This window comes from Stigmatopora argus, chromosome 22 (assembly GCF_051989625.1).
Source record: "Stigmatopora argus isolate UIUO_Sarg chromosome 22, RoL_Sarg_1.0, whole genome shotgun sequence".
NCBI classification, from domain to species: Eukaryota; Metazoa; Chordata; class Actinopteri; order Syngnathiformes; family Syngnathidae; genus Stigmatopora; species Stigmatopora argus.
In genome coordinates, this window is record NC_135408.1 from 150,000 (window position 1) to 174,375 (window position 24,376).

The 24,376-nt window shown below is 41.2% G+C and overlaps 2 protein-coding genes across 6 annotated transcripts in view; both read right to left on the reverse strand.

Moving 5' to 3' along the window:
• LOC144067951 (uncharacterized) overlaps nucleotides 1-24,376 on the reverse strand; it is a 77,054-nt gene that overhangs the window by 52,107 nt on the left and 571 nt on the right. The window lies entirely within an intron of this gene.
• tiprl (TIP41, TOR signaling pathway regulator-like (S. cerevisiae)) overlaps nucleotides 1-24,376 on the reverse strand; it is a 53,392-nt gene that overhangs the window by 17,929 nt on the left and 11,087 nt on the right. For all 5 annotated transcript variants that reach the window (XR_013298221.1, XM_077593253.1, XM_077593254.1 and 2 more), the window contains exons 4-7: nucleotides 18,709-18,808; nucleotides 9,736-9,867; nucleotides 8,702-8,797; nucleotides 4,093-4,155 (exon numbers count right to left, since the gene is read on the reverse strand). Coding sequence is in view for 4 of the 5 variants with exons in the window: in XM_077593253.1 (XP_077449379.1) it covers nucleotides 4,093-4,155; nucleotides 8,702-8,797; nucleotides 9,736-9,867; nucleotides 18,709-18,808 (391 nt within the window). In the remaining variant the exon portion in view is untranslated. The remainder of the gene's footprint in view (nucleotides 1-4,092; nucleotides 4,156-8,701; nucleotides 8,798-9,735; nucleotides 9,868-18,708; nucleotides 18,809-24,376) is intronic.

Genomic DNA, 24,376 nt, shown 5'->3' on the forward strand with positions numbered 1-24,376 from the left:
TCTGAGGCAACAGGATTTCTTCAAGAAGGCTACCAAAGACAGTGATGCAGCAGTCGAACCTAGCTACGCCGTTCGTGAGTTGATTGCTAAAGCAGGAAAGCCATTCACAGAAGGTGAATTTATCAAAAAGTGCATATTACAGGCTGCACATTTTGTCTGTCCAGAAAAGAAAAGTCAGTTCAACCACATCAGCCTTTCTGCCAACACCGTGGCAGAGCGCATTTCTGACCGGTCAAGTGACATTTATGATCAACTGTGTGAGAAAGCACAATGTTTCAGTGTATATTCAGTGGCTCTTGCTGAGACCGCAGACATCACAGACACTGCCCAGCTCGCAATATATGTCCGTGGTGTGGATGACAATTTTGAAGTGATGGAGGAGTTGCTCACAGTAATTCCAATGCATGGCAGACCACCGCTAAGGAAATATTTCACCAGCTGTGTGATGCCATTGAGAATGCCAGTTTGCCATGTAAGAGCTTTGTTGGAATAACAACCGATGGAGCACCATCAATGACAGGGAGGAAGAATAGACTGGTAGCACTTGTTAAAAAAAACTGGAAGAGGGGGTTGTGGAGGAGGCCATAGCTCTCCACTACATTATCCATCAGCAGGCCCTTTGCAGCAGATGCCTGAAGTTTGACAATGTGATGTCTGTCGTTGTGAAATGCATCAACCAAATCAGATCCAGGGGCTTAAAGCAGACGGTTCCGTGCTTTTTTAGAGGAAATGGAGTCAGAATATGGGGATGTGCTCTACTTCACTGAGGTTTATTTCATTATTTTTTGTTAAAAAATAAAGATATTTGATAACGTTGGAATGTTTTATCAGCGCTTTTCTTGTGGAAATCCGGATGCAGCCCAGTCTCACCCAGACTCTGCCTCTAGCGGCCCCCAGGTAAATTGAGTTTGAGACCCCTGCTGTAAACCAACGCCCCATGTTAGCAGGGTTATTTAGATACGATCTTAATGCGTTCTGGGACTGAGCTCGTGTGTCAATTTACTCGTATCTCAAATCGTTTCCCATAGAAATGTACTAAATACAAATTATTTCGTTCCCACCCTCTGAAAAAAAACACAAAAAAACAGGATATTACAATTGAAAAACATTTTTATTGGTTGTAATTCACCATCTACTAACAGAGCAACAAATAACTAGTGGTTATGATGTTTAATAATAAAATGAGGCACAATTTTATACAACGGGGAGTTCGTGGATAGGTGAATGAGAGAGAGAGAGAGAGAGAGAGAGAGAGAGAGAGAGAGAGAGAGAGAGAGAGAGAGAGAGAGAGAGAGAGAGACACGTGACGGATGCGCTCGTAACGTAACAAACTTTGAATTTAACTTAAATGAATTTAGATTCCTATACACACTTAAAACAGTTTTAATCTTGCGTTACACTAAATTTAAACCTTCTTGTGCAATAACCAAGGCAAAGAGGTTCATGAATTCCACCACGGCTTTCGGGGCAACCTTCCTGCTTCTCCATACGCAGCTCAGTCACCTGTACACTACTCATGTTTTTCGATTACAGTGGTACCTCGAGATACGAGCTTAATTTGTTCTGGGACTGAGCTCGTCGATTTTCTGGTAACTCAAACGAACGTTTCCCATTGAAATGAATTAAAAATAAATTAATTCGTTCCAACCCTCTGAAAAAACACCAAAAACAGGATATTGGATTGGAATTTTTTTTTTATTTGTTGTAATTCGCCATATAATAATAAAGTATCACATAACTAGTGGTTTAATATTACTAAAATGTGTTTAATAGTACTAAAATTATATGGATTTTGAAGGGGGGAGGAGAGAGAGAGAGAGAGAGAGAGAGAGAGAGAGAGAGAGAGAGAGAGAGAGAGAGAGAGAGGGGGGGGGGATTTTTGCTCGGCAAATCGCTCGTAAGATAACATAAACAAATTTAAATGAACTTGGATTACGATGCAGACACTCAAAAATAAGTTTAATTTAACCTTACACTAAACTTGATTCTTATTTTGTATTAAAGTTTGATACATTTCATCTCCCGGGTTGGCTCTATTTGCCCTGCCTCCACCCTGACTTTCACTATCGATGGGCTGTTTGCTTTTGTATTCCCTTCAAAACATTCAGAAAATGATGCACACAAATGTCCTGACAATAGGATAACGCACGACCACTTGCCAAAAAGTAGTATATATAAATTTCGTATTAGCGATCGCCTCACCATTCGCAATGACTAACAGGGAAAAAAAAAAACACCAAAATTGCAACGCTCCGCCCAGTGCTCGCAGAGATATTACAAAGAGAGAGTTGCGACCAGAGACATTACACGAGGTAGTTGCGGTGAGAGAGTGCCCATGATGTTCTCATGAGCAGCATCTCACGTCCGCTGTCTGCTAGTATATCAAAATGTCTGGTATCTCAAGATAAATATTTGCCCGAAATTTTACTCGTATCTCGAATTGCTCGTATGTCGGGTCACTCGTATGTCAAGGTACCACTGTATTTCGTGCTTAATATTGATTGTCATCATACGTCATTGCACCGGCTTGTTTTGGATCCATTGTGTTACCATTAATTCTGCACTGACTAATGCCCAAAAAAAATGCACCGCTCGGCCCTGTGCTTGTAGATATCTTTGCATAAGGGAGATGCGGCGAGAGAGACAGTGCGGTGAATAGAGCAGCCTCTCGCACCCTGGCGAACTGGCTGTCTCAAATGCTCGTACCTCAAAATTTGTATCGTATCTCAAGGTAAATATTTGCTCGGAATCTTACTCCTATCTGAAATTCCTCGTATGTCGGGGCACTCATGTCGGGAAACTCGTATGTCGAGGTATTACTAAACTGTACTCTGCTGTTTCTGAAAGGAAAAGAGGCTAACTTAAATATCACTTGGGGTGGACTAAAATAATCATGTGCACTGTAAACGGATACGTGTTTTGTATATTCTCAATAGTTATATGTACCATATTTTCACACCTATAAGGCATACTTAAAAGTCTAAAAGTTTCTCTAAAATGGTCTTTTGCGCCCAATCGGTCGGTGCGTCTTGTCTGTGCACTAAATTCAATTTTTGTATGAGTGCTTGAGTGACAGGTTTTTTTCTTGCCAGCACGCTATTTATTGTGAGCAACCCACTTGACTTTCACCCTAAAAATAGCTTCCCCGCGCATTCCAAGCAATACGGTAAATCCATTCAAAACATCAATCAATACTCAAAGAAACAGGATATTAGAGCTATACAGAGGAATTCCCTGACGTGAAGCCATGGATCGAACACAATTTAACAGCTTTGCTAACGGATGACCAACATATTAGTTGGGGCAGGCAGCGTCGCACGAGTTAGGTGACGTTTTCGAATGAAATATCGCTGCCGATATAACAGCGAGGAGAATCAAAGGCTTGGGAGAGATTCATGTCGCGAGTTACAATGGATGGTGGATGACTGGGCTCAAGTGTCGACCAGCATTGTTCGAGCCTTCTCCAAAGCTGGAATCAAGTTCCCAGAATACACACCTCTGACTGACAGTGGAGCCTAGCAATATACCCGCAAATGAGACTGCGCCCTATCACACTGTGCGTTTTATAGGTGTGAAAATATGGTAACAAGAAAAATAAAGAATTGTAATTTACCCATTATGTAGTTCATAAAAGTGTTGTAAAATATATATTTAAGGAAAATCCACTGTGGATGAAATAACTTAACGAAACATTAATTCATTCATTCATTTTCTAAAAGGATTATCCTCACAAGGGTTGCGGGGTGTTCTGGAATCTTTGAGCCAGATACGGCGCACAAGGTGACGAACAACGATTCACACCCACACTCATACCTAGGTGCAATTTAGAGCGTCCAATCGGCGTACCGTGCGTGTTTTTGCAATGGGGAGGAAAACAGAAAACTCGGAAAAAAAACCACGCAGGAGAACAGGCAATTCCACACGGGCCGCTTTAACAAAACAATGTTACCAGTTCTAAATTGAAAGAGTGGTCAGGATGTGAATAATTAAACCACTGTATATTTGATTTTATTTGGACTTCACAAACATTGTTAAAGCCAGCGACTGTGAATACGCTGAATGTGGGCTTTACTTTGCTATAGAAAATTTTACCTTCAATTCTGCAATGCTACTTTCCCTTGTGCAGAACTCCCTTAGCATGTACTTCTGTCCAGCCTGAAATCAGAAAAAGTCACATATATCCTCTATGCTTTAAAATAATAGTGATACCTCCACTTGGAAATGACTCTACATATGAATTCTTAATGTAACGAAAAGCTTTGATGGGAAACCCTTTGTTCCAAGATACTAAAAACTGTTGACCCAGTCACGAAACAAGCAAAATATTACATATAAAATAGACTATAAATACAAAAAACTTTTATTTAATTGTCATGCTAGAGTTGCTTTCCTATTGGCTCTCTCTCAACACCTCGCTGAGACCTTGTTCGTCACAGAGTTGTTTCTTTTAAGTTGTGTTTACGTACGTACGTATCGTAACGATTTGTGTTCTAATGTTGAGGTTGCATTTGCATGCTGTTTTTGAAAAAACTGAAAATGACGAGAAAGAGAGGCGAAATGTACGGAAGAGCCGAGCGTGATGCTTTCCGTTTGATTTGGTTCCGTTTTGTTGTTGGCGTCGGCTACAACAGACCATAGCCGTACCGTATTCTTCTTTGAGTTCCAAAATATATCAGACAAAAACATGACGAAGCTGGTACTTCTTTTTTGGCGATGTTACAGTATATTTATTGAGGATGCTTGACACTGTTACAGCATGCTCCTAATGAGACAACAGATGTATCTTGGATTGGATAGGATAACTTTATTCATCCCGTATTGGGGAAATTTAATTGTCACGGTAGCAAGAGGGTGAGGATGCAGGAATAGGAAAGGCATTTTAGACATAAAGATAGGTAATAAGTTAATATATAAATAAATAAGTGTGTTGCTGATATATATATATATATATATATATATATATATATATATATATATATATATATATATATATATATATATATATATATACACACACACACACACATACGTGTACATACACACACACAAGCACATATATACATACATACACAGATGTACATGCATACATACGGTAGGTCTTAACACTCAGCCATTTGTTTTGTTAAAGAGCCTGACAGCTGATGGGAGGAAGGATCTGCGGAAGCGCTCCTTCCTGCAATGAGGGTGCAGCAGTCTATTGCTGAAAGAGCTTCGGAGGGACTCCACAGACTCATGCAGGGGGTGGGAGGTGCTGTCCATTATGGACATCATCCTGGTCAGCATCCTCCGTTCTCCGATTTCCTCCACAGAGTCCAAAGGACAGCCCAGAACAGAGCTGGCCCTCCTGACCAGCTTATTCAGCCTGTTCCTGTCCCTCTCCGTGCTCCCGCATCCCCAACAGACCACTGCATAAAACACTGTAGATGCCACCACAGTGTCGTAGAAAGTCCTCAGCAGTGTCCTGCACACTCCAAAGGAACGTAGACTCCTCAGTAGGTAGAGGCGGCTCTGGCCCCTTTTGTACAGGGCATCTGTTTGTGGACCAATCTAGTTTGTTGTTGAGGTGAACACCCAGGTACTTAAAATTCTCCACGATTTCAATGTCTGTACCCTGGATGTTCACCTGAGTGGTCTGTTGAGGATTCCTCCGAAAATCGATGACCATTTCCCTTGTCTTACTGGTGTTGATGTAGAGGTGGTTTGCCTACATCAGTCAACAAAGGCTGTGATGACTCCCCTGTACTCTAGGTCGTTCCCGTCAGTCACTCGTCCAACAATAGCGGTGTCCTCAGAGAACTTCTGGAGGTGGCAGGTGTCTGTATTATCTTTGAAGTCTGATGTGTAGAGGGAGAAGAGGAGTGGGGAGAGCACTGTGCCTTGTGGGGCCCCCGTGCTGCAAGCTACCACATCAGACGTACAGTCCTGGAGTCTAAACCCCCACTCGTATTCTTTGTTTTTACAGCTTTTTTTAACCTTTATTTTCACGTTTTATTGTCTCTTAAGATTTAACTTGTTACTTTACTTTATATTTTAGATTGCATACTTTAATGTTTTAAAACTTTACTTTCAACACTCTACTCCAAGACTCAAGTTGTGCGAGAGGCAGCCTTTGATCTATTAGTTTAGTTTATCTTTGCAAATTCTGGTCATTACATTTTTGACCCACTCAGCCATGCCTCCGCTGTTTTACACAAAGGATCAGCTGTTAGCGCTACGCAACACCTGGATGCCCTTGGACCTGGACCTCCCCGCGGAGTTAAAGAGGAAGAGAAGTGGATGCAGAGCTGGACGAAAATGTCAGGAGAGAAAGCGACGCTTCAGACCCAGCATTCCATCTATAATTATGGGGAACGTAAGATCTCTCCCCAATAAATGGAAGAGCTAACAGCGCTTACCAAACTACAACGATCTGTGAGGATATCCCCAAGCTGTTGTACAGTCTGAGGAGCAACCTGGCGGAATCAAATGGACCGAAACATGATGTCCCACAGATGTTCTCTCAAGGTTAAGCCAGGGGATCGTGAAGGCCATTCAATTGTTTCAATTCCTTCATCCTCCAGGTACTGTCTGCACATTCTTGCCACATGAGGCCGGCCGGGCATGTCATGCACTAGGAGGACATTGTAGGCAGCATAAAATTCTCATCTTCTCCAAACTCTTTCACGTCTATTACAGGTACCCAAGATGAACCTGCTCTCGTTTGTGAAAAGTACAGGGCGCCAGTGGCGGACTTTCCAATTCTGGTGTTCTTGAGAAAGGGCCTGTCGAGCTCTACTGTGCTGGGCAGTGACCACAGGGCCAACTACAGGATGTTGAGCACTCAGGCCATTTTCCTGAAGTGTGTTAATCAGTGTTTGTGGAGAGACATTCACACCATGGGCCCTTTGGATGTCATTCTGTAGGGCATGAGCAATGCTCAGCCTGTTCCTCCTTGCACAAAGGAGCAGGTATCGGTCCTCCTGATCGGTTGAGGAACTTCTATGGCTGTGTCCAGCTCTCCGAGAATAACCACCAGTCTCGTGAAATCTCCTCAATGTTCTAGAGATTGTGCTGGGAGACACATCAAACCTTCTTGCTGCAGCCCATGTGGATGCGCCATACTGGTGATGGACAACCTGTGCAACCGCTGTAGGGTTAAGGATTCACCTTATACTGCCAGTAGAGATAATTACTTAAGTCAAAACCTGCACGAGTGGAAAAGAAGCCAAAGAAGATCAATAGGGTGAAACTTGAAATGACCGGGCCATGTAAAACTAGTGCTGTAGTGCACCCATTGTTAGGTCCATGAACACCAATACAACTGAAGTGATTAAAAATGCCCTCGGCTGCTTAACCAACCTGAAAATTATTAGGCTTAAAAATGTTTAATTGATTTCATGCCAGATTCAATAAAAAAAGTGTTCCTTTAGTTTTTGTGAGTATTGTATATGTACAGGGCCGTGATAAAGTACCGTATTTACTTCCATTGAACCCCTCGCGTATAAACCGCACCCTTAAAATTGGCTTAAATTTGTTGAATGTTACAATTTCTCTTATCATAAAATAACTGAGTAATCGCAATTGTAGGAATATTGATTTTTTGTTCAAAACCGCATTCAAATCGGATGTACGGTGTTGTCTCCATTTTTTCCGGACAGACAAACACACTAACACACGCGCACGCGCACACACACACAAGCACATTAGATAGATATAGAGCAGTGGTTCTTAACCTGGGTTCGATCGAACTCTAGGGGTTCGGTGAGTCGTTCTCAAGGGTTCAGTGGAGCCTCTGCCGCGGACGTCAAGACACATGTCTATTCACGATAACAGGCGCCGCTTGACCATCACTGGATGAAGATGATCACGTGACATTGCTTGGCCAATCAGTGCTGCGAGGAATTTATATATCTTGAAATTTTAAAAAATCATATTTTATTTTACACTAAAGTAGGGTTCGGTGAATGCGCATATGAAACTGGTGGGGTTCGGCAGCTCCGACAAGGTTAAGAACCACTGATACATAGAGATACAGATCCGTTCCCCCCTCTCCGTCCCCCCGCTCTCCGCCCCCCGCTCTCCGCCCCCCGCTTTCCGCCCCCCGCTCTCCGTCCGTCCCGCTCTCCGTCTGTCCCGCTCTCCGTCTGTCTCGCTCTCCGTCTGTCTGTCTCACTTTCTCTCGCTCTCTCTGTCTCACTTTCTCTCGCTCTCTCTGTCTCTTTGATTTCTTTTTGTGTAAATTTGATTTGTAAGTTTAGTGAATAATTCGGAAGAAGAAATAGTGTTTAATTTATGGTCATAAGGATTAATGTTATATATCTACCTGTTGAACCTGAGCATACTTTGACTTACCTGAGAGGGTCATGTGATGTGAAACTCAGCCCTTTGACATGCCCTGGTGGCGTGAAACCAGGATTTGAATGGTGTATAGTAGCCTAAGTTCATTTAAGTTAAATTTAAAGTTTTTTATGTTACGAGCACGTCCGTCAACTCTCTCTAGTCCTCTCTCTCTCTCCATTGCCGTCTGTCTGTACCGAGTAATGTCACATTTTAGTATTGAAGATCATAACCACTAGATAAGTATTTGTTTCGTATGTAGAATATTCCTTAAGTAGTTTACACTGCAATGTAATAGATCAGATACTTACATTAAAATAAAACCTAGAATCAAAATGTCATTTTAATCAGAGTTCCCTTTAAGCCTTATGCTCTGTAAACTTACCTCATGATATAGCCGTGTGTCATTTATTCTTATCAGCACACCATCCACTCGCAAGAAAAAACGCAGCAATGTGAAGAAACTGGTAGGCATCACCCTCTGGATCACATATACGCACACACACACGCGTGTCACAGTTTAAGAAAATTTTGTGAAATTGATACAACTGACATTGAAACACAGTATAAGAATGCTGAGCAAGAAAGCACATAAGTACAGTAGCTAAGCCAGGTAATCGGTACTCAAGGCAACAGACGAGAAATCATTGAAAGATCTACAAAACTGTCAAACTCCTCATCTTCTGTATCTGATATAAACATATACATTTAGATACCTCCATATCCCTTCCCCTCTCCTCTCACTACAGGGGGTGCTGGACCCTATCCCAGCTGACTTCGGACCAGAGGCGGGGGAAACCCTGAAATCGATGGCGAGCCAATCGCAGAGCACGAGGAGACAGACAACCATTCACTCTCACACTCAAACCGAGGGGGAATTTTGAGTATCCAATCAGCCTAGCATGCATGTTTTTGGTAAGTGGGAGGAAACCACAGTACCCGGAGAAGACACATGCAGGCCGGGGGAGAACATGCATGGCCTCGCATTCATATATCATACCTGTCAACCTCTGCCGATAACTGCCCTTATAAATGATTATGATTCCCCTTACAAACCCCAAAAAAACCTTACAACACCGTACGACTCGTACGGTGTTTGTAAGGTTTTTTGGGGGTTTGTAAGGGGAATCATAATCATTTATAAGGGCAGTTATCGGCAGAGGTTGACAGGTATGATATATACATATATAGTATATATTACACACACACACATTGGCAAGTTGTTTAGAAACACCCCCAAAAGATAATTTGAAATTCTGTTGTATTATTATACATTTGTTTTGTCTTTTTTTTGCTAAGGGAGTAACAAATAACTTATATTACTAACTTAAGGAAGCCAAAACAGAGACACTATTTGAAAGCAAAATACTATCAAAAAGTTTGGTGGACATGATATGGACGTATCAAATTAGTACGAACAATTTTAACACTTATCATTGATACACCATGGTCATGGAGTTCATCTTCGAACAGTAGGACCTCATCAAAGAACATGATTTGTTCACGGGTCCTAAGCTTTTCCATGTTAATCCTCTCTGTCGTCTCAGTCACCTACAAATCAAAAAGACACATGGACAGGTAATAAGGGGAAATCTAAAGACAGAAATAGAGAGATACAGACGCTCCCCTACTTACGAACGAGTTACGTTCCAAGCGATTGTTCGTAGGTGAATTTGTTCGTAAGCTGCTTCTGCTATATTTTGTATTATTTATGTTTAAGGCCTATATAAGTATATTGAAGGTTTATGTAAGTGTATTTGTATGTTTTAGGCTTGTATAAGTAACCTGCATTGGTTTGTACTGAAAAAAACATTTATTAAAATGGAGAGAATACGTACAGTACTGTATAAATACTACCGACGGTCGAATGATTCAAGTTGTATGCCCGTGCAACGCTCACCATTTTGCCACCCGCATCAAGCTTCTTTATTATTGCCACTTTCGTTTCAAATGAAATGGCTTGCCTCTTCCATGCACTACAACCCTCACTAGAAGCCTTTCGCTTTTCACCAACCATATTGAATAATGGATGCACGAGATATTTAATGATAAAAATGAAAAAAGTTTTTTGCGCACTGGAGATACGTTCACGCACTTACGCACTGCAACGAACTGGGCAGAGGAAGGTGGATGCTGGGTGAGCTCTCACAGCGCTAGGCGCCGGTATTAGCGGCGGAAAGAAGCACTACTCGGAAAAAGGCCGCAATACAAAATCTAACTTACAGCATCTCTTTCCGAACATTTTTCGACATATGCCATATGCGCAGACATGTTCGTATGAACCATTGTTCGTAACTCGAATGTTCGCAAGTAGGGGAGCGTCTGTATAGACTTCTGTAAAAAAGTGACTAATGTGTGAATCATTTATTGGATTGGAACTTTATTTCATTCCATATTCGAGAAATTTCCTAGGTTGCAGTAGCAAGACAGTAGCAAGCACCGACCAAGCCATGCGACTGGGTGGGGTCGAGTCGCAAAGGTCACAAAACAACAAAGCAAAAAGCACAAAGTAAAAGGCAATGTATATGGGAAGCTTAACACTGGAAAACCCTAGGTTTTTTGGCCTCTGCTTTAACTCTGCAGCTCATAAAAATGTACCTATTTGCATTTTCACACCTCTGTTGGCTGTGAATAGCAGCACTTCAAATGTAAATGTGGCCTGTAGCTGAGGAATCAGCAGGGGGAAGGGAAGTTGTTTTCTCATGTTGAAAAAGCCTTCACACACAGAACACAAAATTTCTCAATTTTTTAATACTCATCTAATCAAAACGGTTATAAATTAAAAATAAGTATTTTATTATTATTATTAGGTAAAAGGAATATAATAAAAACATGTATATATTATGTTACGGGTCAATTTGACCCATTTCAGTTTTTGTGTTCCTAAAAGTACTGGTAATTATTTTTTTATTTTTCCTCATGAAAATGTGTCTTTTCCTCATCTTGGTTGAAGACCAGGTGTGTTAAATTTGGCCACTTTGATGTGTAGGGAAACGTCTGTACAATCAACCCGATTTGGATCCAGTGGACATAGGGTCAAGGAAACACAAAAGATGCCAGGTCTGTCTCCGAAAAGAAGACAACAAAACAAGTAACAGATGACAGAAAGCACACTCTTTTTCTAAATAATACAAGGGAGGACAAAGACAAGTTCCACAGTGACTCAAATGTCCCTTCCTGTTGTACAACTCAATTAGCATAACAAGGGTTTCTGCTCAGCAGAAGGAAAGGCTTGGAGCTACCAAATTTGAATAACCAAAGGACTGTTCACACCTCAGGTTTCGGCCAAAAGGCCGGTCCTTGGTATTTCTAGGTGGAATACCCAAATTTCTAGCCGATGGTATTTCTTTAAGAAATATTAAAATGCAATTATAAAAGATAGAAGAGCAGCAAAACACAAAACAAGCAAGAGCGGACGGAGCTACCGCTACCAGCTGCCACTTGAGCGGCGCCATCTTGTTTGCAGTAGCAAAAACGGACAGAAACAAGAAAAAGACATTGTAGAGTTAGATAAAACTGGAACCACACACGGGAAGTCTTCCACAAGGTGGGGAACTTCTGCATACTGAGACCGAGGTTGAAAATATGCAGAATCACTCTTCCAAGCTAATCCGCACATTCCTTTAGTAGTCTGGAGCTGAAAAATCAACAGCAACAGAGTGCAACACTTCAGATACTCCATTTCCGGCCTGGAAAGCGCCGAAAGCGCTTCCATCTTATTGGGGAGGGATCTCACTTTCCCCCTAATAATAGATGGAATGATTGGTCTGAAGTGTCGCTTCTTCTCCTGGCACGGTTGTTCAGCTCTGGATTTCCAGCAGCATCAAGGTGTTGGTCTTTCTGCTGTGTATTGTTCATAGCTGATCCCATTTGTATGGCAGCGGAAGCATGGCTGAATGGTTCCAAAAAGGAACTAGCAGAAAGAAACCAAGCTAATAGCACAAAGAAAGTTGTATAAACATTTAAGTAAAAAGCATAAAGTACATAGTAAAGTAAAAATGAATGTATTAAGAAATATTAAAATGTATTTTTTTTTTAAAAGATAGAAAGGCTGTAAAACACAGAAAATTAATAAGACCGTACAGAGCTACTGCCACCGGCTGTCGCCTAACGGCGGCATCTTGGAAGAAAAAAAAATCCTGATAAACTCAATTACAGACATGATACATTCACAGGCGTTCTTTATCCTGATCATCACCAATCAGCACAGGGAATTAATGGTGGTGCTCTCTGCATCGGGTTAAAGAAAGACAATGTCCATCTGAGATTCTTAATTTTGGCAAGTCCTGTTTAGTTAAAATCATGTTTTGCCTTAGTGTGTTATTCCTCTGATCGCTCATTTATTTCACTTCTTGTGCAAGGTCCTTGTGTGTCAATGAATCCATTGGCCCTCAGTCACCAACATGTTCTTAATATTGTCGTTACCCCCGCCCCCCCCCCCCCCGTCTAAATAAGACCGACATTTTTATTTTTTTCTCCTCTTCCACGTACATCACGTTTCCAAGTGCCCTGTCTCGTCACGCATCTCCAAACTTCACAACTGCTGCAAGTTTTGTTGCAACCTGGGAGGTAATAAAACATTGGAAACCGTTCACAGATGGCCAAGGGGCACGTTATGCACATTCCATTCTGTTGTAGTTTAGTCGAATACTCAAAATAAATGACATAATTCTTCTTCTGAATGATGCAGCCACAATATCCCTTTCCTTTTCCAAGGACACCAAGCGAGTGCTAACCACTAGGAATAAAAAGAACCAGCATTATGAGAATTTAAGCTGTAGATACCGCCGCGAAGCTGGCATGACGAGAGGATGTAAACACGCTACTCGAGAGCCAATCAGAACTCCCAGTCCCCAACTGATGAGGACCTCGTCGAAATGATCCCATCGGGGAGTGAAGAAGAAGAGGTAGCGGACAACGACAAGGATGACGATGAAGAACGTGTTCTTCCTTTAGGACATCTGCAGGAGTTCTTGTATAACGGATGCAGTTTGCAACAATGGGTCCAGAAGATTGATGATAGTGTGGTCGGAGCCATTGAATTTGGCAATCATATTGACAGTCATGTCCTTGGACAAAAGCATATTCGTACAAGAAAAGAAATGGCAGTCGCCATGTTCCTTGTGCGCCGAACACCTCTCGCAGAAAGCAGCTCTTCCTGTTTCCCCAACAGGGTCCCCCCTGAAGATTCTATCGATGATCCAACGTCTCTCGAATCTGACTAAAAGGACTTGGACTAAAGCTCCTAAAAATTGTTTTTCCATTTAAGTTGAGCAGAGAGGAACCGTTTCCACTATGAGTATAGTACTTAAAGTATTTACATTTTTTATTTATAGATTATATTTAGATATTAATACATTTGTCTTTTGATATGCATATACTGTAATATAGTCATACCTCTAATTACGAATAGTCAGGTTACGAATGCTTTTTATATGCCTCGAGATACAAAAAAGATCCAAGTTACGAAATCCCATCTCATCTTCTCCCGCTTTATCCGAAGTCGGGTCGCGGGGGCAGCAGCTTCAGCAGGTAAGTCCAGACTTCTCTCTCCCCAGCCACTACAGACAGCTCATCCGGGAGGACTCCAAGGTGTTCCTGGGTTAGCCGGGAGACATAGTCTCCCCAGCGTGTCCAGGGTCGGCCCTGTGACCTCCTCCCGGTGGGACGTGCACGGAACACCTCCCAAAGGAAGGCGTCCAGGGGGCATCCTGATCAGATGCATGAGCCAACTCAGGTGGCTCCTCTCAATCCGGAGGACCGCACTTCTCACCTTATCTCTGGAGGGGAATTTGACCTGGCATCCCAACGCAGCCCATCACCTCTGGCCCAGCTGAAATCCAGCAAATCCTCATTCCTACTGCCAGAAGGTCAAATCTATCTCTCACCAATGTTTAAGTCCCCCCTGTCTCCTCCCGATTCTCCGGTCCACCAAACAGTCACGTTACATGGCTGCCATCCCTCCCAACTTGCCGTTGCCTCATTTGTGGGACTTCAATGCCCATCATGCCACATGGGATGATCTCTCACAAGCCGACACAAGGGGCCAAGCCATCCACCACTGGCTTGAAGAAAAGGGGGAGGAAAAAAATAAATAAATACCGTATTTTCACGACTATAAGGCGCACATAAGTCTTAAATTTTCTCCAAAATAGACAGGGTGCCTTATAATCCAGTGGGTACTCGGATGATTCGCCTAAAGACGTTTCGCCGACGGACGTTTGACAGACGGACAGGTCGCCGAATGGACGTTCCCCGCTGGACATATTTCTAAATACAAGTACGTTTGGGAGTAAATAGACATGGTTTAAATGAATTAGTCAAGAGCCAGTACAAAGATAATAATTTTACTTGCTTTTTAATATTAAACACATTATCAATAAGATGCCGTTCAAAAAATTATTTTATTAAAAAGACAAAGCAAATTCACAGATGGTGTTTTTATTAAAGCAGTAAAAAACGTACAAATGTTGTACAAAAATTACAAATACAATACAAACTATGTACAAAAATTACAAATACAATACAAACTTACAAATTATGTACAAAGGGAATTCACAGATGGCAGTGGCAGTTTTTATTAAAACAGTAAAACGTACAAATTAAGCGCAATGGCTTCTAGGTACTGTAGTTTGTTTGGAAATCGATCCGGGTTTTCATAGTCACCCGTGAGCTTTTTTAAACCGTTCATTAACAACTGTGTATGACTTTTTGGTCTGTCTGGGTATAATACCGCCATAAGCCTGTTGTATTCGTATTTCCCAATCACTTTGCTCTAATTTGAGTTTGCTTATCAGACGAGATAAATTTGGATGGACAACTGACACACTACATTGAAATGCGCGGTGCCAACCTTCAACAGAATTGTTAGTGCGTGGTATTCCCAGCAAGGTCTTTTCTCTAACATTCCATAAGGGATAGCAAAACATGGACCGCGTCGCCGTCGCCTTCCCCTTGGCTCACCTAGCCAACCAGGATGTCCGGTATAAAAAAAGACGACAAGAACAAGACCACTTTCTACTTCCACTTTAAATCTTCATCTCAAAATGTACTGCCCCCCGCTGGACATATTTCTAAATACAAGTACGTACATGCTGCCAATGTTTTTTTAATACTTTTTATTTTATCCTTGCGTTTAAAGTAGTAGTATTTTAGGAAATATAAATTCAAAATGATTTGCTGAGAACCTTAATTCAAAGATTAATCTCAACGTTTTCTATGCTGGTGTAAGTTTACTACTACTGTTTCTCTATTTCTTCTGTCACATACTGTTCTGCGTGATCTCCAAATGGCTACTAATTTAAACGCAAAGATAAAATAAAAAATATAAAAAAAATGGCAGCACATTTTGTGTAGTACGTACTTGTATTTAGAAATATGTCCAGTACTTGTATTTAGAAATATGTCCAGCGGAGGGCAGTACATGCCCTTGTTATTCCTAAATGAATGTTATCTGTAACGGCCCTATATGGCCTGCGGGCCGAGGTTGAAAAACATGTACACACACGATCCGGGGGCGGGGCGAGCGCGCAAAACCTCCGTTAGGCCGAACGTTCATTCGGCGACCGGTCCGTCTGTCAAACGTCCGTCGGCGAAACGTCTTTAGGCGAATCATCCGGTAAAGATCCAGTGCGCTTTATATATGGACCAATACTAAAATTGTTATCACGATAAAATAAAATAAATAGGTCGATAGGGTACACCATCCTCTACAGCAGCCCCCGACTCTATTTTCCCCGTAAAAAAGTACTGCGCAGTGACTCCTGGGATATATAGTTCTTTTGTCAATACACCCAATGGATTGTGGCCAGACCTGAGATCAAGGGTTCAAACCTCGGGGAGTTATCGCCCTCCCTTTATGGAGGTTGCATGTTCTACCCAGGGCCTGCGTGGGATTTCTCTGGCTACTCCGGTTTCCTCCCACATCCCCAAAAAATGCATGGTAGGCTGGTTACATTCTAAATTGCCCCAACAAGAATGAGTGTGAGCGTGAATATTTGTCCGTCTCCTTGTGGCCTGCGATTGATTGGCAACCAATTCAGGGTGGTCCCCTTCTGCTACGCGTAGTTCGCTGGGACCCCAGCGACCCTCATGAGGATAAGCGTTACGGAAAATTAATGTTTGAAAGAACTTCAATTTTATCGCAGATGTTCAGTGCGGCTACCCGATTATAACCGGCTGGCATTATGGCAGAGCATGAGGCCTGAATGAAAATGTATTCTGAATTGACTACATAACTAAAGGCATCGTGACTCAAGAGGCCACACATTGTGCATCCGCAGAACCAATTTTCTAATGTTGATTCTACATGTATATACAGGGTGTCCCCCCCCCCCCCCAAGAAGGATTATTATCTGAGCAATTAGTCGCACTGTGTGACTGTGTCCTTTAGTAATTGCACCGCCATTTTAGTAAAAATTAGGAATTCAGTATGAGATTTACAGTCCACCAGGCAATGTTGGTGTGGTCAATGAGTCAATTTTAGTGGGGTCAATTTTAGTGATATCAAACCACTAGTTATGTGTTACTTTGTTAATAGATGGCGAATTAGAAGAAATAAAACATTTTTTCCAATGCTTTATCCTGTTTTTGGTGTTTTTTCAGAGGGTTGGAACGAATTAACCCCCCCCTCTCTCTGGCCGTCTCTCTCTCTCCCCCCTTTGAAAGCCGTATAATTTTAGTACTATTAAACACATTTTAGTAATATTAAACCTCTAGTTATGTGTTACTTTGTTAATAGATGGCGAATTAGAAAAAATAAAACATTTTTTCCAATCCAATATCCTGTTTTTGGTGTTTTTTCAGAGGGTTGGAACAAATTAATTTGTTTTTAGTTCATTTCAATGGGAAACGTTCGTTCGAGTTACGAGAATATCGACATACGAGCTCAGTCCCGGAACGAATTAAGCTCGTATCTCGGAATACCACTGTACAGAAATTACAATTTTCTTACCAGAAGTTTAAGATGTTTGCTTCATATTACCGTATTTTCACACCTATAGGGCGCACTTAAGTCCAATTTTCTCTAAAATGGTCGATGCGCCCAACCGGTCGGTGCGTCTTGCCTGTGCACATACGCTAGCGGCTAGCATAACATAGGTACGCTAGCCTGGTGTCATGCTAGCGCCTTATCGGTCCAATGTAATGACAAAAAACAGAAAATATACCGGCAAATGAGACTGCGCCCTAACACACGGTGCGTTTTATAGGTGTGAAAATTCGGTACTCCAATAGTTGTCACTTTCGAACAAGAAATAAAACGGAAAAAAATCCAAGTGGAATTTTGTTTTATTTCAAAATCAAGGCTACTCGCGTACGGCCAGTCAGAGCATGTTTAACTAGGTTTAGACACCAGCACCCTAGGTAAGATGGCCGTGCCCCAAGCGAGCAGAGACTGGAACGTAAGTTTTTTCACGTTTTATGCAAGATACGTGCGTTTTTTCTTGAATTTTATTCAGACTTCAAAATAAATTTTGTTTTGCGTTTTATCTGTTGATCTTTTCTCTATTTTGAAATAAATGACCGTATCTGCCGCATTCGCTTGCGTCATGACGTCACGGCGCCATTGCATCATGACGTCATTGTGTCATGGCGTCGTCAACTTGCAGTTTCGTGCATGTCGTGTTTTTATGCGCATAGAAGCTGTACCCTCGATTCAATCATCATTTTTTGTCCAACAAAAGCGGCTTATATGCGAGTAAATACGTTAATAATAGGGGTGAATCCTGCTTCTACATTATCCGCGAAATTTGAGGGATTTGTATAAAGCAATCATTCCAATTCAAATCTTTCAATTCATTGTGGTCATGGTGAGTCAACCAATTCTGGTTGAGCTATTCAAGTCATCTGGTAAAAAAAAAAAAACTTCAATTTACAATACCTGGAACTCAATACCAAATGCCGTACATCAACTCCAGTCTCTGATACTCTTTGTCAATCAGCCTGGCTGCTGGATGAACAACATTGTTATCACAATCTTGTCTAGACCTGTACCATTTGTGTATGTCTCATCGTTTCTATGCTGCTTTCTAATCTTTTGTCCTGTTTTTTTCCTCTGTACTGTTGCCTTATTGATTTTATTTTGTTTTTCACATCAACCTGCACAAGAGACTAATGATTTAAACTATCCTTCGGCTATAATCTCACATATTTACATGTATATGTTCATTAATATGTATTGTCCCTTTTATTAATTACACCAAACTCAATGTACCTAACATTTCTCAAACACAAAAAATAGCAATGTCAGTTTTTTCCCCAATACTATTCAGTCCTATTGATATAACACATAACTCGAGAGGTTTTGGGGGTCGAGGGGATCACTGATATACATTTTCTGACAGAAGTGGCTTTTTTAAAATTATGCTTCTTACATTTTTTAGACAATCTCACCTTTATCTGCATTTCTTCTCCAATTAGAGTGCCTCTGTAGTCTGTGGTGAATGTCCAATCGTATGGTCTCACCACCTCTTGAGAGTGTTCAGAAGGAACTCTGAAATAAATTTAAAGAGAAAAGTGCCAACAATTTTCTTAGGTGTTCTTAGTATTGCATCAAATATTTTTGTAATTAAATTCTACACGCATGCATAATTATTAACACATTGGCTGACAACAAAGGCAATAAACGTAAAATCCATTTAAACTGGTGCTGGGTGCAATATTTCACTTGAAGAAAAATAAATTGAAAGAAGTTATGAAATATGAGAAGCCAAAGCCATCAAGATGATTCGAACTTGTGCTGGGTGGTATAGAAATAAATCTATCACGATATGGGTGGCTTTCTATCACTATAGGGTTACGACAGCATCATTTTTTTTCTATGAAAAAATATACATTATGTCAGCTTCCTCTCCCGAAATTTGAAGAATAAGGCCTATAACGATATGCTTATCAAAATTGCAATACTTGGTGAGAAAGTGGTTAGGATCCTGAGTTTTGGTGTTTGAGGATAGAATCGTGACACACTTTCAAGACCGTTCCGCTACTTATGAAATTATTTGTCTTTGTGGATGCTGTCAATGCATTACCAAAAGAGATCTTTGCCGGTGTGGTTAGAATGTGAGAAAAGACCAGTAGTTAGCTCTCCATTTATGTTTATAGAAAGTAACCTGTGGCTCATAACTGCCTTTTTACTAGGGGAGTCCATCAAACTAACTAATGACACGATTTTACAGAAGCTGCTGTTATGTAAGACGTAATAGCATGCATCAGTGAGTTTCACTTCTCAAGTAGTGGGCTGCATTTAATCTTACACACTGTAGCCTGAACAGAACAGCTATTTCGGAGTTTAGGCCTTTATACACACTCAAAAAATAATAATCTGGCGGGAAGTAGTTACATATCCGATATGGACAAGACACTTCTCAATCTGATAAACTCAAATAGGATTTCACTGCCCATGATGTCACTCCACTTGAAGGAAAGTTAAGTGCGACAAGAGGGGCAATCAAAGTGCAAATAAGTCTTTTTTTAAAACACTTGCAATTATGAATGCCACCTATATGCCAGAGGTGTCCAAACTATTTCACAAAAGGCCACAGGAGGTGCAATTTTTGTTCCAACTGATCCAGCACAAAGAGTTTAACCAATTTCCTAAACAAGCAGCCTTTGACTGTAAACAACAGATTTCACTTTTAAGACACCAGATTGGCTCCAGTTTTTTACCTAGATCTACAATGTCTTGTGTCTGTCTTCCTACTGCAACCAAGAAATGTCCCGAACACGGGATGAAATAAAGTTCTTATCTAATCTACTCATTAGTTGAAATAAAAACCTGCACCCACTGCGGCCCTTGAGGACCAGTTTGCACACCCATGTTATTGGCCAAAGGTTGTTGCGGCAGTGCACAGATCTGGTTATAAAGGTAATAAAAGAATCATGTTTGCACACAGTTTGTCTCGTGTTTTTAAATTAACATAAAATACACGGCAAAGACAAGATAATTACATCGAGTATGGCAACAACAAAAGTAGTGCAGGGCGAGAAAAAAAAGCACCCTTAAGGAGTAATTAAAAGTCATTCTTGGCAACAAGCTCAGCATTCAACTTAAGTAGAGGGCAAAGAAGGGCAAATAAACAATGTCACAGTGGATAAGTAATGTCACCGTTTGTTAGCTAGGTAAACTGCTGTTTACAGTTGTGGAAAGACACCCCTCCCTTCACGTTAGTATTAGGCAGAAGAGAGGAGTGGGCGTTTTTTTGTGGCCATTGCATCGCTTAAGAATTTAAACAAAGCCTGTGATTAGACAACCACTGACTATAGTGTTTGAATTGAAAGCATTTTGTCTTAAAAGTCCATTATCTAGCTTGATATAAACAGATGGTCAGCATAATGGTCAGTGTTCAGATGTGGTGCCATCAGGTCTATATCCGTTTATCATCGGTAATGTAAAAATTTCAGGGGATATTTATTTGTCTATTGGTGAACCTAACATGTATTGTATTTATTGGTCTTTCGAGCTTGGGAGTTAATATGCCGGAGGACCCAGAGGCTGAGCCGATATCTGGGAAGACCGTGACCACGGCATTTAAGACCCTTTTAAAAGGCTGGACCCGTACCTGGGTACCCGAGGTGACGACTTATCCAAAAGAGTCAAGTCATCTCTAGTGAGTCCATGTGAATGTGTCCATTTGTTAGTGTTTCATTGTGGTGCGTGTGTGTTGATAACCTGAGGAAAACAAGAGGATGGGGAAATTGCAGCCCTGATCCAGTATTGAAAATTTGTTGAGAATGAATAGAGTCTGCCTCAAGGTTTAAACGTTTAAATGTATGGATGTCAAAATATGACTGTGCTGGGCGTCATAATAAAATGAGGAAAAAAAGTAAATTCAGCGCAAAAGAGATGAGGAAAAAAATGTCTAAATTGGTTCTAAGTGCACTCAAATCTGCATGTCACAGTCCTGTCTATGTGATGTGTGTTTATTTGTTGCTGTCAAACTGGGCCGGGAGTCTTTCCCTCTATCATTATTATTGTTGTTTCTCTCTTATTGTGCTTAAATCTGTGTGTTACGGGAAAAGTATGGAAAATTATTAGACAAAAGAGTGAAATGTAAGACGGAAGAGCATTGTCATAATTCTTTACAAATGTATCTAATTGCAGAAACTCTTTTTAGTTGTGATTATTATTTATATTGGTATTACGGCAGATAAACCAATACAATGTGTTGTGTGAGTTGGGTCAGATTAGGTTTAGGACTGTGGAGTTTGTCCAAGCAAGGAATTGTTTGGCATCTAGTGCAGGGGTAGGGAACCTATGGCTCGGGAGCCATATGTGGCTCTTCCCATGGGGGCATATGGCTCTCCACTAACCTGTGAGGTAAAATATGGAAATTATTGGTGAGAAAACTAGGCCCGAACGGACTAATAAGTGTCACTGCGGTGTCGACACTACCTGTACCCCTACTTTAATCATAATTTTGTTTTTTATTACTCTTCTGCATGCATGACATCATTGATACTGATTTATTAGCCACAGCATAACAATGTTGTCAAAAGAATTCAGAGACTTTTTGTATGTTAAAAGTGATGAAATGACAAAAAAATTAAAAAAATCACACTTTCATATATTTTTACTTTTCAATTCCGAGAATGGCTCTCAAGAAATAACATTAGAAATTATGAATGTTTTATGGCTCTCTCTGTCAAAAAGGTTCCCGACCCCTGATCTAGTGGAATGGTGTTGGGATTTTTTTTAAGGTGTCTGGATGTTAATTTAGTGGGTTGATCGTCTGATCTGATTTGGGAAGACGACAGCATGAATTAAGTAGAGATTGTCTGTCGAAGTGCAATATGGGTGTCAGGTAGTAGAAATCAGTCTTTAAACAATAAACAATTCTCAAAGAAAAACATTACCGGATCCCTTCCATTAAAACATTACGTCAATTGGCTTTACACATTGCCGGACGCAAACTTGTGCAGAAATTTTTTTGGGGGAAAAAAAAAAAGTTGTGCTTGCAGCATTTTTGAGATTATGGAGTCTCGGCAAATTGTGTGATGTGGTTGGAAACCGGATGAGAATTTAACTTACTATGGACTAATGGCAGTCTTCTCTAAAATGCAATATTCACGGTTAAAAAGTGACATTTCAAACATGATACCTCCCTGGGGGCATTTGTAAACAGAGCCAAACATCATTGGTTAGAGAGAAAAGGAAGAGAAAATTGACAGTATTATCCCATATTGGCAACAATGCTTGAGTCACTTTATCTATGTAGCTATGGGCTATGGCTCCTATCTTAAATAAACATTGTCTCCTTGGTGGGGTTAAGACGACTTGGTTGCAGGAAGAATTGAGCCAGTGATTTCACTGTCCTTGGGTAGGTCAACAATATGAGGGTGACTTGCAAATTAGATCTTAAGTATTGTCTTTTTTTTAAAGATATCAAACATGAAACAACAATGCAGAAACTGGATTCATTCAAACAATTAGGTAAATAGTAGCTGGCTGGTTTGGATAAATTAATTGATTTTAGAATAATAATAGGCTTTGTCATCATCATTGACTCGTCAACAAAGCCTAATTGTCATCATACCCAGCTGCGTATGACAAAATTGGTATTGCTTCTCCACAAGGTGCAATTTCCCGGCAAAAGGCCCAAATAAGTCATAATTTCAGACTCGTTGGCATTCTGCCGTGATGGATACATCGCATCACCCCTCGAGCGCAACCAAATCTTGCCTCGCAGATGCCAACAAAGAAAAAAAACGGATCACTGACCCCCCACCGTCTTTTCACTTATCTTCAGCCAGCCAGTAGGAGGCAGATCACCGCCCAATCCTTCATGTTACCTCACCCCGAAGTTATTACACAGAAGGGATTGTGTCTCGTGCTACCGCAAGTTCAGAGTCCCGATGGCTGTCGGAAAAAAACTGTCCTAAAGCCTATTTGTCCGTATGAGTGAGACCTGTAGTGTCTGCCAGAGGGCAGCAGCTGGAACAGGTGGTGACCAGGGTGGTATGCAATGTTTCCAGCTCTGCTGAGGTAACGAGGGCTGGCAATGTCTTCCAATGAGGGCAGAGAGCAGCCGACGATCTTTTGGGCAGTGTTAATCACTCTCTGCATGGCCTTTTTGTCTGCTGCCGTGCTTCCAGCGTACCACACTGTAATGCAGTATGCCAGGATGCTCTCCACAGTGGCTCTATAGAAGGTTACCAGAAGCTTAGTGTCCAAGTTGTTCCTACTGAGTACCCTGAGGAAATGGAGTCGTTTCTGGGCCTTCTTCAAAAATACAATGTATGCGGGGGTGAGGGACAGGCAGAGATGGTCTTATCCAGCCAGGTGAGGGAGGGAAGTGGCTCTATAAGCATGTTTGATATTAGAATAAACATGGTCTAGAGTTGTATCTCCTATATATAGAATGGGCATAATTTTCCTAGGCCTTGGGAGACGGAGTGTTTTCAGTGCATGGAAGGCATTCCCTGTTCTGTCCTAGGCAGGTGGAATATGCTTTGTCATGCGTCATATTGATGACTGTCAGAGATTTTACGTATTGCATAAAAATTGAACTAATGTCAACTTGATGAGGTTGCTTTCTATTGCTTTAAAGGCATACAAATTGAGAAAAGTTAGGCTTAAAACTAACAGGCTTGGCATTGCAATTACAGGGTTTATCAGCTCAATACTAAATATAACGATTGGCAAGGACAATCTTAAAAAAGTGGGAAATTGACAATTCATCGCTACCCTGAACTGGGCTCTCATTTTATCTCATATAATGACAATAAAAACATTCAATTCTATTGGCTGTCTCACAACAACCACTATCCAACTTTCAAGATTCTCTCTTACATACCTGTCCACCTCAGCTAAATGCTTCCATTATTAATGATTGCAATTCCCCTTAAGTGATTAAAAACCGTACAAATGCAACACGGCACATATTTTCACACACACGCACGCACACACACAGGGCACACGTAAAAGTATAAATTGTAGTACACAAAGTGGACGTCCTTCGGCCATGGTAGAAAGGGCTCTTGCCGCCATCTGGCGGACAAACGTGGCCATCACATCTCCCATTACAACGGCCGTGGAGGGAACTATTTCAGCGGTGCAGGGTAT